Source organism: Thunnus maccoyii, chromosome 24 (genome assembly GCF_910596095.1).
Source record: "Thunnus maccoyii chromosome 24, fThuMac1.1, whole genome shotgun sequence".
NCBI lineage: Eukaryota > Metazoa > Chordata > Actinopteri > Scombriformes > Scombridae > Thunnus > Thunnus maccoyii.
Window position 1 is genome coordinate 136,126 of NC_056556.1, and position 17,302 is coordinate 153,427.

The 17,302-nt window shown below is 44.3% G+C and overlaps 3 protein-coding genes across 3 annotated transcripts; 2 read left to right on the plus strand and 1 right to left on the minus strand.

The window, feature by feature from the left end:
* Window positions 1-23: 23 nt before the first annotated feature.
* LOC121891742 (putative ATP-dependent RNA helicase DHX57) lies at window positions 24-1,009 on the minus strand. The gene is made up of 2 exons (XM_042404324.1): window positions 813-1,009; window positions 24-150 (listed from the first exon to the last, which is right to left on the minus strand). The coding sequence occupies exons 1-2, from the start codon at window positions 1,007-1,009 to the stop codon at window positions 24-26; spliced, it is 324 nt and encodes a 107-aa protein (XP_042260258.1).
* eef1b2 (eukaryotic translation elongation factor 1 beta 2) lies at window positions 960-4,069 on the plus strand. The gene is made up of 7 exons (XM_042404293.1): window positions 960-1,087; window positions 2,405-2,527; window positions 2,603-2,729; window positions 2,814-2,880; window positions 3,111-3,236; window positions 3,634-3,701; window positions 3,942-4,069. Exons 1-7 carry the CDS (start codon window positions 1,008-1,010, stop codon window positions 4,026-4,028), a joined length of 678 nt encoding a protein of 225 aa, XP_042260227.1. The 5' UTR covers window positions 960-1,007; the 3' UTR covers window positions 4,029-4,069.
* Window positions 4,070-4,163: 94 nt separating this feature from the next.
* Window positions 4,164-16,856, plus strand: zdbf2 (zinc finger, DBF-type containing 2). The gene is made up of 11 exons (XM_042404239.1): window positions 4,164-4,906; window positions 7,412-7,502; window positions 7,815-7,855; window positions 7,968-7,998; window positions 9,237-9,333; window positions 9,420-9,577; window positions 10,020-10,746; window positions 12,816-12,941; window positions 13,019-13,380; window positions 15,072-15,225; window positions 15,297-16,856. Exons 3-11 carry the CDS (start codon window positions 7,834-7,836, stop codon window positions 16,188-16,190), a joined length of 2,571 nt encoding a protein of 856 aa, XP_042260173.1. The 5' UTR covers window positions 4,164-4,906; window positions 7,412-7,502; window positions 7,815-7,833; the 3' UTR covers window positions 16,191-16,856.
* Window positions 16,857-17,302: the final 446 nt, after the last annotated feature.

A 17,302-nucleotide genomic window follows, 5' to 3' on the forward strand; every position in this document is an offset into this window, starting at 1 on the left:
CATTCAGGTGTGTGCAGGTTCATTCACGCTGTCGGCCAATAGCGGAGCAGCTTCCAATCAGAGCGGGTCATGTGACTGTGTGACAGGTCTGACAGCATTTTTGTGTATGAGGTCGGTCGAGTGTGTCGCCTGTTCTCACTTGAAACTGATCTGAGATGATTTACATCACATTTACATTTACAGCAGCTGCTGCAGGTCAGTTTATAAAGACTTCCTGCTTCTGTCACATTAAACAAACTGACTGCAGGTCAGTGAAGATTAATATTCACATTAAACTGTCGTTAACAACGTTAATATTGTTTTTACTGAAACAGGATGAAATAATGTTGTAATTGACAGTCTGGTTGTTTCAATAACAACAACATGCTGTAATGAAACCGCCTGTTATTTTATCATCTCAAGACAAAATGTTGGAAATAATTCACTAAACTCTGACTGAGAGAGTTTTAACATTTCAAGTCAAACCAGTTTTATTTGTATGTATAATATATAAATGACAGATTATCCTCAGAGAGCTTAACGGTCTGTATAACGTCTTCTGTCCTCAGAGACTCCAACGAGGAAAAACAGTTATAAATGTTATAAATGTTATAAATGTTATAAGTGTTATAAATGTTATAAATGTTATAAATGTTATAAATGTTATAAGTGTTATAAGTGTTATAAGTGTTATAAATGTTATAAAGGCCAGAGAGCAACAGAGAGGAATCAAATGACAGAAATACAACATTTACCTGTTTGATCACCTGACCTGAGGAACAGTTGTCATGGCAACAGAGAGAGTAATAGGCCACCTGGTGGATCTGAGTTACCTGTTCACTATATTTCCTCCACACCAGACTCCTCCTCCTCCTCCTCCTCCTCCTCCTCCTCCTCCAGGCCCAGCGGGAAGGAGGCGGGGCGCTGTACGGTGAGGAGGGGTCTGTCTCCTGGTATAAAGCCGACCCCTCCCGCCTCCTTCCTCCTTCTTCTTCTTCCTCCTCCGGCGGCTCTTCTTCTTCTTCACCATGGGCTTCGGTGACCTGAAATCCGCCTCCGGCCTCAAAGTGCTGAACGGCTTCCTGTCGGAGCGCAGCTACATAGAGGGGTGAGAGCCGGAGAGTAGAACCGGTAGAAACAGTAGAGACAGTAGAAACAGGAGAAACAGGAGAGACTCGGCGCCATCTTGGCTCCGCGTTGAGCTAGCCGTTAGCCACAGTTAGCTACAGTTAGCCGTTAGCTACAGTTAGCTGAACAGAGTTTAAAGATGGAAAATAAATCGATACGAAGCTGTAAACTGTCTATCAGTCTGAAACATCTGCGAGCTGATGGTGGAATTAAAGTTTAGTTTAATGTAGTTTATTTATAATTCAGTGTGACGTGAAGAAGCTTCATGCTATCCTTGTTTAGCATCGAGCCACATGGTGCTAACAGCAGAAACGACAACGTGTCACTGAGGTTACTGTGTGTTGTCAGATTATTCACTTTAAACACGTTAAAGGACAGTTCACAGTTTATCAAGTGAGTCTTAAACCAACAGTCAGTCATCAGATGAACATTAAAGCTGTTTATCTGTCTGTAATCATTCCTGCTGTTCATACTGACCAGTAGAAGATCCTTCATAATGACCTTACTATGTAACCCACAGTCCTCCTTCTGTGCTGAAATGTATTTAAAGTTTATCTGAAGCTAATATGAAGCTTCAGCGTCCAAATGAGTCAAATCAAGTAGATATCTTTCAACGTTACAGTCTTTTTAGTGCCAAAGTTCCTCTTTTTGTTACTATACTTCCACCTGCAGCTCAACAGGGAAACACTGTCCGAGGAAACACAAAGAGGGAATTTGATGCTAAAAAGACTGTAAATGTGTCAGATATCCACTTGATATGACTAACTCAGACTGATGAAGCTGAATAGAAGCTTCACACAGACTTTAAATGACTGTGTGGACACACTGTGGATTTTATCCTCCATCACTTCCATTGAAAGCACATTTGAAGGATCTTTAATATCCAGTATGAACAGGAGGAATGATTACAGACACCTGACTGCTGGTTTAACACGCTGGGAACACTGGGAACACTGGGGACTCGTTCACTGAGCAGCTGAATCTTGTGGATCAATGAAAGTATCAGCTCAGATCATCTCTTCATCTTCATCTTTTAGACATCGTTACTAAGATGATTGATGTCCAATAAGAGTCCAGTTCTGTTTTCACACATCAAATCCAAAGGAAAGGATCTTTAATATCCAGTATGAACAGGAGGAATGATTACAGACACCTGACTGCTGCTTATAGACACACCTGTCCTTCAACTGTCCTGGTTTACCTGCAGGAGTCCAAACTGTGAATAAAATGTTTCAGGTAACAAAGTCTTTCTGATTTCCTTCAAGTGTTTTAATTGTAGTTCATCTTTTGTCCTCAGGTACGTCCCGTCTCAGGCAGATGTTGCCGTCTTTGAGGCGATCTCAGCGGCGCCCCCGGCCGACCTGTGCCACGCCCTCCGCTGGTACAACCACATCAAGTCCTATCAGAGCCAGAAGAGCAGGTGAGGACAGTGATGTCATCAGTGTGGGCACGCAGGTGTGTGACACCAGAGGTAACCCCGCCTCCTGTCCGTCAGTCTTCCAGGTGTGAAGAAGCCTCTGGGTCAGTACGGCCCCGCAGGTGTGGCCGACAGCACATCTGGCTCCGCCCCCGCCAAGGAGGAAGATGACGACGACATCGACCTGTTCGGCTCCGACGAGGAGGTGAGGTCATAAACGACACGGCGGTCAGTGGTTTGGTCATGTTACGGCGTCGTGGGTTAAATCTCCCTCATCTTTGACTTGCAGGAAGACGCAGAGGCGACCAGGCTGAAGGAGGAGCGTCTGGCTGAATACGCCGCCAAGAAGGCAAAGAGTACGTTATCAATCGGTGATCAATATCAGTAATGATTAGACTGAGGTGAGCTTGTAGAAAGCTCAGGAAGCAGCTGACTAAATGGACTCTTGATGATGATCCAATCACCATCTTTCGGCTGACTGTCTGATGGACACCTTTCTTACCTGAGAGAGTCTGCGTCCTCCCATCAGAGCTGTTGTAGTCATCATTGGTTTCCATGGTAACTGACTCCTCCCCTTCCTCCTCAGAGCCCGCCCTCATCGCCAAATCCTCGATCCTATTGGACGTCAAGCCGTGGGACGACGAGACGGACATGTCCAAGCTGGAGGAGTGTGTTCGCAGTATTCAGATGGACGGGCTGGTCTGGGGACAGTGTAAGAAAACTACAGTGGTACTACACACAGTACTACACAGATATACAGTAATACTACATGTAGTACTCAGAGTATCAGCATCAACAGGTGGGATTCCTGTGATTGGTTGTGACAGTAAGTGCGGCGCGTCGTGCAGCCGCTGACGTGCAGACTTGATGATGATCTACTTCACCATCTTTCGGCTGAAGATGTGATGACACTTTCTGATCTGAAAACTCGACGCGTCACGTTCTGAGTGAAGTCAGACAGTAGTTATAAAACTCAGCTCCACTTCCTGTTTGTCTTTAAAGGTTTATTTATATAATAATATGATTAATTATAGGTGTTTATTAAGACAATGAGTTGGGTGTGTTGAAGGAAGTCATGTGACCTATTTGTCACTCCTGTGTTCCTGCAGCTAAACTGGTCCCAGTTGGTTACGGCATCAAGAAGCTGCAGATCAACTGCGTGGTTGAAGACGACAAGGTGAAAACTCTCCTGTGATTTATACCTGTTTACATATTCTTATTAGAAAACTGTTGCTACATGTTAACTTCATTTACAGCGAGAACCTGTTACTAACCTGTGTTCTCACCTGCGTTGTCTGTGTTCTCACCTGCGTTGTCTGTGTTCTCACCTGCGTTGTCTGTGTTCTCTGTGTTCTCACCTGCGTTGTCTGTGTTCTCTGTGTTCTCACCTGCGTTGTCTGTGTTCTCTGTGTTCCAGGTGGGAACAGACATCTTGGAGGAGCAGATCACAGCTTTTGAGGACTTTGTTCAGTCGATGGACGTCGCTGCTTTTAACAAGATCTGAAAACACACATCACACGAATAAAAAGCACTTCAACAGAAAAAGTTCTCTGTGTTTATTTCAATTTATTTCTAAACAGTTTGAATCTGTTTGGAGAAGATTGTTTTTACAGGAGCTGATATGAAACATGATCATCCAGCTGGTGTCAAACATTTAGTTCTTCATATTTAAAGTCTTTCTCTGTTAAGTGATTTAATACTGTGTGTAAATCATCCCCACGCTGTCAGGAGTTAAACTCTGGAAACAGGAAACAAGTTTGTTCTGTTTCTATATTTACACCAAATGTGTCTGAATTTTTAAAATATTAACATGAAATTGACTAAACTGATCAGTTTCATATTCCTACATGATGGTTTCAGTTTCCAGGCTGCTGTGAACAGAAATACTGAAGTTGATTAATTTAAAAAAAAATTGAAACATTTCAAGAACAAAATGTAAGATATTTAATCCCCAAACAAGGTCAGAGTGAGTGTATAAAAGCCCACAGAGCTGTCGGAGATTTTATGTTTGAAAAGTAACCAAAACTAACTGGTGTAGTTTCACATTTAATGTCATTTTGTTTAAACTGTCAAGAGTTTCTAGTTTTAAAATGTTTCGGTTTAACAGAATATAAAGTGATTGAAATTGATTAAAAACCATTTTAATAGTTGTAGTTCTCCGTGTGACCTGTTACTGTAGATTTAAACAGGAACAACAGTCAGTAGCAATAATCAGTATGTAGTTCTCTCTGTGACCTGTTGGCGGCGGCATCAGCGCTCCTGTCAGACTCTCCCGGGGTTTTAGCAGCAGAAGAAGAAGCGGACCGGAAACTAAACAGAGCAGCGCGCGGCGGCAGGAAGGAGACTTTATTCTGTCTGAAAGTAAACAACAACAAACAACAGGTAAATAAACTGATGTATCATCGATCATTGATAATCCGTCTCATTACTGTGAAGCAGCCGATCAGCTTCTTCGTGTGACAGCTGCACAGCTAACAGGCTAAAAGCATGCTAACAGCTAGCCGGCTGCTAAGCTAACAGCCGAGGTAACGGCGGAGACACGTCACCAGCAGCGTCACCGTGGTTACCATGGTTACCGCGAGGCTCGAGCCCGGGTCGACCCGGAGATAACCCGGGATCGATGTGTCGCGTTCAAACGGAGCTGTTAGCGCCGAAGCTAGTTAGCTTCATAACAACAGCCAATCACAGCGCGGTGCGGCCTGTCAGCCAATCACAGCGGAGTCACAGCTGTGCTGTGATTGGTCAACGTCAAAGAGTCAGTTTGGTGTCAGAAATAATCAAAGTGTGATCAATAACCTGTTTAAAGAGTAACTGCACACCAAACACTGAACACGTGATCACACACACGTCTCTGTTGCCACGTGATGTTAATACAGCTAATTTTACAACAACACACATAATGTGTGTAAAAACTACAGTTTTGCTCTAAATTAATGTAATAATAATGAATTTATTGGGACTTTTCATTCGTAACGAAACTCAAAGTGCTGCAGTATTAATAACATAGAACACACAACATGAAGGAAGTAATAAGAGTTAAGATTTGTGTCTGCTTGAGTTTCTCTAACCCTGACGTAAGAATATTGTAGAATATTTCATATCAGCTGCTGAGTATAAATATCAGAACCACACAGAACCTTTACAGAGAGCCTTGAATGTTCTAGTGACGGTCAAAAGCCCCTTTTCCACTGCGTGGTATCAGTTCAACTCTCTGCTTGCCTTTTTTGGTTTTCTAGTAGGCAAAAGTTGTGGATAGTACCTGGCACCTGGTTGGTACCTAGTACCTGGTGCCTGGTTCAGTGTTTCCCCTATAATAGTACAGGCCTGGCGTGGGTTATTTAAAAAATATTTTTTTAAATACCAAAAATAACACCAAATATCCATTAATTTGGAAATCAATAGCGTTTGGAAGCTGGTACTTGCTACCTGGTTGTTACCTGGTTGGCACTTGGTACTTGGTACCTGGTTGTTACCTGGTTGGTACTTGGTTGGTACCTGGTTGGTACCTGGTTGTTACCTGGTTGGTACCTGGTACTTGGTACCTGGTTGTTACCTGGTTGGTACTTGTTACTTGGTACCTGGATGGTACCTGGTACTTGGTACCTGGTTGTTACCTGGTTGGTACCTGGTACTTGGTGCCTGGTTGTTACCTGGTTGCTACTTGTTACTTGGTACCTGGATGGTACCTGGTACTTGGTACCTGGTTGTTACCTGGTTGGTACCTGGTACTTGGTACCTGGTTGGTACCTGGTTGTTACCTGGTTGGTACCTGGTTGTTACCTGGTTGGTACCTGGTACTTGGTACCTGGTTGTTACCTGGTTGGTACCTGGTTGTTACCTGGTTGGTACCTGGTTGGTACCTGGTACTTGGTACCTGGTTGTTACCTGGTTGGTACCTGGTACTTGGTACCTGGTTGGTACCTGGTTGTTACCTGGTTGGTACCTGGTTGTTACCTGGTTGGTACCTGGTACTTGGTACCTGGTTGTTACCTGGTTGGTACCTGGTACTTGGTACCTGGTTGGTACCTGGTTGTTACCTGGTTGGTACCTGGTTGTTACCTGGTTGGTACCTGGTACTTGGTACCTGGTTGTTACCTGGTTGGTACCTGGTTGTTACCTGGTTGGTATCTGGTTGGTACCTGGTACTTGGTACCTGGTTGGTACCTGGTTGGTACCTGGTTGGTACCAGGAAGAAAATGAATCACAGAGGAAGAAAATGAAAGAATACGTCTGTCTCTGCAGTGAATCATCTGTTGAGTGTTTGATGGTTATTTATTTGTGCTTTAGAACATAATCATCATGAGACAATCAGAAAATATGTTTTATTTCTCTCAACCACCGCCGAACTGTCTCTCTCTTATTTTCACATCTATTTTCAAACGAGTCTGGAAGCCGACAACAAAGCCTAACTTTACTTTTAACATTATCATAGAAGAGAAACGTCCGCCCCGAGTCCTAAACTGCTCCTACATCGATACGCGAGTACTTCCTTTTGTTATGGATGAATCGGCACACAAGCTGAAGCTGCTGTGCTGCGATTGACCAATCAGCGACTGTCACACTGTAAACCCCGCCCTACACTGAGGGGCTACTATCTGGTACCAGAAGAGTCGAGCCGAGCCGGTACCGTGTAGTGGAACGACGGACACACAGAGTCTCTGTTCGCTCTACATGTGCTCATGCTACACTGAGCGCTGGTCAGTCAGTGACCCCTGACCCCTGTCACATACCACGTAGCCACGAGGCCACGCCCCCTACAGTCACGCCTTGTGCTGCAGTTTTTAAATATTATGGGATGGTTTCCGGTGTGTACTTACTCTTTAATGTTTGGAGGGTTAATGATGAAGATCAGGCAGGAAGACTGAGAGCCCTTTATTTGTCTCTCAGGCTCATGGACTCTGCACCTGGACCCCTCACCTGGTTACCGTTGGTTACAGCATGGAGCCGTCTAATTGGACACATACTTCACTGACTCCAGGTGTGATTAATGATCTCAGATAATCAATAAATTCAATCATTGATTGCATTGATGACATCACTATGTCCATGATTTCTTTAAGGAACTTGTAACTAATGATAATAATAATAATTATAATAATGATGAAGATGATATGTTTGTATTAATTGTTACAGAGTTAAATGAATCATCTTATTGATTTCAGCTGATATTGATCAGTCGCTCTTTATATCACATTAATTGATCTGATATAACAGACTTCATGTTTCATAAAAATAATAAATGCTATATTATAACAATAATAAATAACAATATATAACGTGTGTGTTTCAGACCTTCAGGCAACAGCAGGATGTCAGATTCTTCTGATGAAGGTAAAAACTCAAACACTGTTTATCAGATTTTCAGATTTCATTCATTTCACTGTCTGGTTACATCTGGGTGTGTGTGTGTGTGTGTGTGTGTGTGTGTGTGTGTGTGTGTCAGATGACCAGAGGAAGGCGGAGTCTACCAGCAGGTGAGTCTACCTGTTGATTATTCTCATTAATGATAATGATGAAATTTAGCAGCTCATCTAACCAGCAGGCTCAGTGTGATTCAGTGTGTCGATCATGTGAAAACACCTAAGACAGGTGAGGTCTGTCAGGTGAGTCGACTCCAAGTTTGATTTGTTTACCAGTTCATAACCAACTCTCCACCTGAGGTCACAGGTGTTTGAAATCACCCGATGTTACCTGTGTTTCTGCCCCCTGCTGGCCAGCACATGATACTGACTCCATTACCTGTCTGTCACGTTCACACCTGAAACCATCAAACCATCAATCACGCCAACACGCTCCCACCTGAAACCATCAAACCATCAATCACACCAACACATTCACACCTGAAACCATCAAACCATCAATCACGCCAACACGCTCACACCTGAAACCATCAATCACTTCAACACGCTCACACCTGAAACCATCAAACCATCAATCACGCCAACATGCTCACACCTGAAACCATCAATCACTTCAACACGCTCACACCTGAAACCATCAAACCATCAATCACGCCAACACATTTCACACCTGAAACCATCAAACCATCAATCACACCAACACACTCACACCTGAAACCATCAGTCACTTCGACACGTTTCACACCTGAAACCATCAAACCATCAATCATGCCAACACGCTCACACCTGAAACCATCAGTCAGGCCAACACATTTCACACCTGAAACCATCAAACCATCAATCACGCCAACACACTCACACCTGAAACCATCAGTCACTTCGACACGTTTCACACCTGAAACCATCAAACCATCAATCATGCCAACACGCTCACACCTGAAACCATCAGTCAGGCCAACACGTTTCACACCTGAAACCATCAAACCATCACTCACGCCAACACGCTCACACCTTAAACATCAAACCATCAATCACACCAACACGTTTCACACCTGAAACCATCAACCAGCCAACATGTTTCACACCTGAAACCATCAATCACTCCAACATGTTTCACACCTGAAACCATCAACCAGTCAACACAAAGTACAATTTAAATCTGAGTGAAAACATTAAAAATCATCTGGTTTGCAAAATGTTTCAGATTTTCAGTTTTTCTCTTGTAAACTGAATATTTGTGCTTTGGTCAAATGAAACATTTTCTGATGTTTTATAAATTGAATGATCAATAGAAAAATCGATAATAAAAATAAGCAGTTTTATCTGTGAACATGTCTCTGTCTGTCTGGAAGGATGTGGGTGGAGTCTCAGCCAGGTCCATCCAGGTGTCAGCCCAGCAGACAGGGTTACTGTGGCTACTGCAGAGTCCTCTACAGCAACCTGGACCAGGTACGAACACCTCACCTATGCTGCTGAGTCATGTGACCTCTGCTGCAGCTCATTAACCTGCCGACGTCATCATGCGTCTCTCTCAGCACCTGTCCAGTCTCAGACACCTGGATTCTGTCCGGGCGTCCTCCCGAGGCTCCAGCAGCGTCTCCTCAGCCAGCAGCAGCAGAACCAAACTAACCCTGCTAGAGCGCTTCCTGCAGGATGTCCTGCAGCACCACCCACACCGCTACAACGACCCCAGGTAACAAAACAAACACATCTGCCCCACTACAACGACCCCAGGTAACAAATTAACACATCTGCCCCACTACAACAACCCCAGGTAACAAATTAACACATCTGCCCCACTATAACGACCCCAGGTAACAAATTAACGCACCTGCCCTGCTACAACGACCCCAGGTAACAAATTAACACATCTGCCCCACTATAACGACCCCAGGTAACAAATTAACGCACCTGCCCTGCTACAACGACCCCAGGTAACAAATTAACTCACCTGCCCTGCTACAATAATCCAAGGTTACAAAACAAATACACCCGCACTGCTACAACGCCTTAGATAACCAAAACAAACACACTCGCACCGCAACCCTAGATAACAAATCCACTTGACCTCAGGTGATGTAAACACGCACACCTATATTTATTTATTTACACCTGTGTGTTTTTGTGACAACCAGGCCGTCTCATGCCGACCTCCCATCAGTCTCTGCCCCTCCGTTGCCGAGGGAGGAGCTTGATGAACTCCATTTATCTGACGACAACAGCCGGTCACTGGGTACTCGTGAACACCTGTCCAGCTCTGATGACACATCCAGTCAGCCGGCCAATCAGCAGGAAGAGGCCGGCACCTGCAGCCAATCAGCAGACGGAGTCACAGATGGGGCAAGACAGGAGCTGCTGTCTGCACCAATCAGGGAGCAGGAGGGAAGAGAGACCAACCCTGCAGGGCACACACAGTCATCACACACTCATACCCCGCCCCCACACACTCAAGCTCTGCCCCCGCACGCTCAGGCCCCACCCTCTGTCCACAGGAAAGCCCACAGGAAGACGGACAGGAGGAAAAACAGCGACTCCTCCAACTCCTCACCTTCACCCTGGGGTCCTGGCTCTGGGCCCCAGGCCCCCTCAGAGCTGCGACCCTGGCTGAGGGTGGGCCCTGGCCCATGTTCAGGCCTCGGCCCCGGGACTGGCTCTGAGCCCCGGGCCCCCTCAGAGCTGCGACCCTGGCTGAGTGTGGGCCCCGGCCCAAGTTCAGGCCTCGGCCCCAGGACTGGCTCTGGGCCCCGGGCCCCCTCAGAGCTGCGGCCCTGGTGGAGCTGGCAGAAGGAGAGGTGGGAGGCTCATAAAGAGGAGGCCTTCTCCTCGGACCACACTGACCCTCTGGACCAAACCATCGAGGAGGTATGTCTGTCTGTTACCATCAGTGTTGTTGTTTGTCTTGTTTAAGCATTATCTTGTTCACACAAGTTAATTATTTGTTCACAGAAGTTATCTCTTTACAGAAGTTACGATCTTGTTTACAGCAGTTATTTTGTTCACAGTAACTATTACCTAGTTTACAGAAGTTATCCTGTTCACAGAAATTACTACCTTGTTTTCAGAGGGTACTATCTTGTTTTCAGAGGGTACTATCTTGATTTCAGAGGGTACCATCTTGTTTTCAGAGGGTACTATCTTGTTTTCAGAGGGTACTATCTTGTTTTCAGTGGGTACTATCTTGATTTCAGAGGGTACTATCTTGTTTTCAGAGGGTACCATCTTGATTTCAGAGGGCACCATCTTGTTTTCAGAGGGTACTCTCTTGATTTCAGAGGGTACCATCTTGTTTTCAGAGGGTACTCTCTTGTTTACAGAAGTTACTATCTTGTTTTCAGAGGGTACTATCTTGTTTTCAGAGGTTACTATCTTGTTTTCAGAGGGTACTATCTTGTTTTCAGAGGTTACTATCTTGTTTTCAGAGGGTACTATCTTGTTTACAGAAGTTACTGTTTTGTTTTCAGAGGGTACTGTCTTGTTTACAGAAGTTACTATCTTGTTTTCAGAGGTTACTATCTTGTTTTCAGAGGGTACTATCTTGTTTACAGAAGTTACTATCTTGTTTTCAGAGGGTACTATCTTGTTTTCAGAGGGTACTATCTTGTTTACAGAGGTTACTATCTTGTTTTCAGAGGGTACTATCTTGTTTACAGAAGTTACCATCTTGTTTTCAGAGGGTACTATCTTGTTTTCAGAGGGTACTATCTTGTTTACAGAAGTTACTATCTTGTTTTCAGAGGGTACTATCTTGTTTTCAGAGGGTACTATCTTGTTTTCAGAGGGTACTATCTTGTTTTCAGAGGGTACTATCTTGTTTACAGAAGTTACTATCTTGTTTTCAGAGGGTACTATCTTGTTTTCAGAGGGTACTATCTTGATTTCAGAGGGTACTATCTTGTTTTCAGAGGGTACTATCTTGATTTCAGAGGGTACCATCTTGTTTTCAGAGGGTACTCTCTTGTTTACAGAAGTTACCATCTTGTTTTCAGAGGGTACTCTCTTGTTTACAGAAGTTACTATCTTGTTTTCAGAGGGTACTATCTTGTTTACAGAGGTTACTATCTTGTTTTCAGAGGGTACTATCTTGTTTACAGAAGTTACTATCTTGTTTTCAGAGGGTACTATCTTGTTTACAGAGGTTACTATCTTGTTTTCAGAGGGTACTATCTTGTTTACAGAAGTTACTATCTTGTTTTCAGAGGGTACTATCTTGTTTACAGAGGGTACTATCTTGATTTCAGAGGGTACTATCTTGTTTTCAGAGGGTACTATCTTGATTTCAGAGGGTACCATCTTGTTTTCAGAGGGTACTCTCTTGTTTACAGAAGTTACTATCTTGTTTTCAGAGGGTACTATCTTGTTTACAGAGGTTACTATCTTGTTTTCAGAGGGTACTATCTTGTTTACAGAAGTTACTATCTTGATTTCAGAGGGTACTATCTTGTTTTCAGAGGGTACTATCTTGATTTCAGAGGGTACTATCTTGTTTTCAGAGGGTACTATCTTGTTTTCATAGGGTACTATCTTGATTTCAGAGGGTACCATCTTGTTTTCAGAGGGTACTCTCTTGTTTACAGAAGTTACTATCTTGTTTTCAGAGGGTACTATCTTGTTTACCGAGGTTACTATCTTGTTTTCAGAGGGTACTATCTTGTTTACAGAAGTTACTATCTTGTTTTCAGAGGGTACTATCTTGTTTACAGAGGTTACTATCTTGTTTTCAGAGGGTACTATCTTGTTTTCAGAAGTTACTATCTTGTTTTCAGAGGGTACTATCTTGTTTACAGAAGTTACTATCTTGTTTTCAGAGGGTACTATCTTGTTTTCAGAGGGTACGATCTTGTTTATAGGAGATACTATCTTGTTCACAGAGGTAAATTGATGTTCAGATGTTTGAAGTGAAGTAAATGTTTCATGTTTGTGTTGAACTTCAGGTGATTCAGGTGTGTTGTTATGGTGTCAGTTCCACTCCCTGCCAGCAGGAGGAGACAGAGAGCTTCCACATCAGCCCTCCTCTCTCCCTGGGAACACAGAGTGACGACTGGGACTCACCTGTGCAGGTAACTGTCAGGTAACTGCCAGCTGGAGGCACCAGTTTGTTCCGTTTTTGTTCTGAAGCTGGATCTTTTCTCTCCAGGTGGTTTTACAGCGAGGTCAAAAACTCAGTGACACACCTGTCCAGGTGAACCAGACCGAGGGGCAGGACCTCAGCCATCTAATGGATGTTCAGGTGAACCTGGAGGACCAGGTGTATTCGTACCAGCTAGACTCCGCCCTCCACAGTGAGCAGAGGGTAGGGGGCGGGGCCAGGCAGGACAAAGGCTTCTGGAATCTTCCGATTGAGGAAGTGCTGCCGGCACCGGAACATATCCCAGAATCCTTCAGGGGGAAGACCTGGGCCCAGGTAGAACAGGAGGATGAGCAGAAGGTGGACAAACTGGTCCGACAGTTCAGACGGGGACGATTCATCTGCTACTTCGACAGCGAGTCTCTGGCCAGGTTATATACAGTCTGATATATAACATATATATAACCCATGCTGTTACATATAATCTAACATATACTGTAATATGCAGTCTGTCATATAAAGTAAAATATATTGTTATATATAATCTAACATATACTGTAATATGGAGTTGGATACAGGGCTCAACATTACGGTTTTTCCGCCTGTCCGGGACAAGCGTATGTTTTAATAGGATGAGTGGAAGAGAAATTTACTCGCCCGACCAGACAAGTTAAAAGTCTTCACGTTATGTGCAGTGTTTCCCTACCATTGCCTGACTCCCCACACCTCCTGAAAGAAAGAAATAAAACAAATGTCACTAACTAGCGGGATAGTGGGAGTGCTTAAGGCATGTAAATGCTGTTTAGCCACTGGACTGGCTTCCTACTGCAGTGTGTTGTGGCTTCTGGGAGCGCTCGTTTTGTTTTTTGTCAGAGCATCCACCTGTATGTAGATGAATTACTGTTCTGAAAATATCTTTAAAAGCACAAACTGTCATCCAAATGTAAACTAAAGGACATCCTAACAAACAAAAGTCAAAGCACAAGATTAAAACCTGCTATAAAAGGACTAACAGATCTTTGAATACAGGCACTAACACTCCACAAACAACTCTATTAACATGATGATTTCTACAGCTGTTAAAAGGTCGTTGACCTCAGTAACTGTTGGAAACACAGCACTAAAACGTTTCTAGGAAACAAAATGCTGATTCATCTATAACAATAATAATAATAATAACTTTATTTGTATAGCATCTTTCATACAGAATTAAGCTCAAATTGCTTCACATTAAAGAGATAAAAAACAAATGAGAGACATTAAGAACATTAAACAGGATTACATGTGTAGAATAAAAGGAGGCAAACAAGAAAACTGAAAACAGTGCATTGCATTAAAAGAGACGACAAGAATAGCTTAAAGAGGAAACAGCTAAAACTCTTAAAAGACATAATCAATCATGAAAAAATGGAATAAAATGTCTTAAAGATGGCGGATATGGTTCAAACATGATGCTATAGAAAGGCTAGGTTAAAAAGATATGTGTTATACCTTTTTTGATTTGGCTTTAAGTTTGAACACATTAATTCCTCATAAGTCAGTTTTGTTAGTTATATAACACTGATCTATATTAATAATACCAACCGCCACGTCCACGACACAGTTCCCGGCTGGGGGACACCTACTGCAGGTGACCCCCCACCGCCCCCCACCCGTGTTTCTCACTACACTGACTCTCAAATAAAAGCAACATGCCAAAAAAAATCATCTCTCAGGAACGGTCGCACTCTGGCAATGTTTTTAAATGATAAACTGAATTCTTAGTGATATTTCTAATGTGAAGTTCAAAACTGAGATCTGAGTCAAAGACGACTCCCAAGTTTTTCACCTGTTGACAGAGCTTCAGCACCAATGACCAAGACTTCAGTTTAGTCCTGGTTGAGCTGTAAAAACTTCTCTGCCGTCCATGACGTGATATCTAGAAGACAGTTAACGAGGCTTCGACCGGCCGAGTCATCAGGAGACACGGCGACGTAAAGCTGTGTGTCATCAGCATAGTGATGGAAACGGATGCCTTTAATATTAATATTATTATAATGTGTTAACTTATATTATAATCTAACTTTAACTACTTCTGATATAAAATCAATATTATTGATTCTGCTGATGTCATCACTGTCAGATACGGAAGGAGGAGCCAAAACAGGAAGGGGCACGGTGAGAACAATGGGGCGGGGTCAGATACCGGTGTCCTTCCCTTATTGGACCAGGATGAAGGTGACTCTGTGTGTGTCAGGAGGAGGAGGCGGAGCTTCAGAGTGGCGTCCAGGTGTCAGGTGAGTGACGAGCATTCAGTAACAGTCCTTGTCATAAAAACGTCTCCATCACCTATTTTTTCATTCTTCAGGTGGTCAAAGTGAGTCACAGCACTCAGACTGTGCGGGTGGTCGTCCCAGCTGTCCGTCAGCCAGAGGCCCCACCCACCGGTGTCGCTCCAGCCTATCAGGACGTTGCAGAGAGGACTCCTGACATGCAGAGCTGGCGCTGCCTTCCTCCATCGTACTCGAACATCATCACGCCGCTGCAACCTCGCACCTCTCTGGTTTACCTGCTCTGTTCCCCCACTGGCCCTGCCTCTACGTGCACACCTCCACCAGGCTCCACCCCTAAACGCTGCAGGAAGAAGAGGCGTCCGCTTGACCTCCAGGGGTTAAAGGTCAAATACAAACGTCTTCCTGTCAAGTTCTACGACCTCAGCAGCAACCGCATCCTGAAGAACGCCCCCAAAGGCTTCCTGTGGCGCAGAGGCTCCGCCTCCTCCACTCCCCCGCCACCGTGTGTCCGTCAGCTGTTCCGTAGTCTGAGTCCAGACCTGAACACCGAGAAGCTGCCTGGGGAGGGGGGCTCCGGCCCCTCCGTGGTCAAAAGTCAGAGGTCATCAGACAGTTTCAGCCACACCAATGGCAGACACTTCATCCTGGGCACGCTCAGAAGGGACTCCGCTCAGACTGATAAACAGGACACGGTGAGGAGGCGGGGCAGGACGTCTCAAGCCCCGCCTCCACCCCCGCCTCCACCCCCTCCCACCAGGTCGGAGCAGGGGAGGGGGGGGCGGAGGGAGAGGACACGGCCGCCGCCCCCCAAGAGGAGATCCAGGACTCAGGCCACGCCCCCACAGCCCAGGAGGGAAGGCCTGCGTCGGACAGGCACCTCCCTCCTGCCACCCCCACAGGCCCATCCCCCCTCACCCCGCCGGGGGAGGGGCCGGAGGGGGCGGGCCTGTGAGAAGTCTAGAAGGTAGCACACCTTTTCGGGTAGTAAGTTACCTTTTCTTAAAGGTAGCAGGATACCTGTTCACCAGCAGGTTACCTGTCCTGGAGCAGGATACCTGTCCTGGAGCAGGATACCTGTTCAGTAGCAGGATACCTGTTCAGTAGCAGGATACCTGTTCAGGTAGCAGGTTACCTGTTCAGGTAGCAGGTTACCTGTCCTGGAGCAGGATACTTGTTCAGGTAGCAGGATACCTGTTCAAGTAGCAGGATACCTGTTCAGGTAGCAGGATACCTGTCCTGGTAGCAGGTTACCTGTTCAGGTAGCAGGATACCTGTCCTGGTAGCAGGTTACCTGTTCAGGTAGCAAGTCACCTGTTCAGGTAGCAGGTTACCTGTTCAGGTAGCAGGATACCTGTTCAGTAGCAGGATACCTGTTCAGGTAGCAGGATACCTGTTCAGGTAGCAGGATACCTGTTCAGTAGCAGGTTACCTGTTCAGGTAGCAGGATACCTGTTCAGGTAGCAGGTTACCTGTTCAGGTAGCAGGATACCTGTTCAGGTAGCAGCCTCATTAATAAACTCAGGAAATTAAAGACAACATAAAAGTCGGGTGTTTAATGATCAAAGAATAATGATGTTATTGTTAAATCTGATCGATCTGATTATGAAAGAAGAATAAAAAATGTGTCATCTGTCTCCATGACAATTGGGCAGGAAATTGCTTGTTTCTCTGGAGTCTGAAATATGTCAGTAATTACAAGGTTCAACTTGAAAAACTTTCATAAATGTATTAACAAATTGTTAAATTACGCATTTATAAACTCAAAGTATACAATTAATTATAAAAGATTAATTTCACCAGTTAATTCTGTTTTCTTGTCTTGAAATGACAGACTGTAAAATATATTTAAAACTCATTTAAACATGAGTGAAGTTACCGAAATCAAAGTTCAGATTATATATTATTGTTAAAAAATATATTACAGGGTTTCCCATACATTCATTTATTTGTGGCGGTCGCCACAATATCAGCACTGACTGCCACTTATTGATTTTCTATTTTTTAAAATTTATTTATTTTTTAAATTATTTAAAATGGGTGAAGTCTTATTTCATAGTAGAGCTGCATACAGCGCATTGAT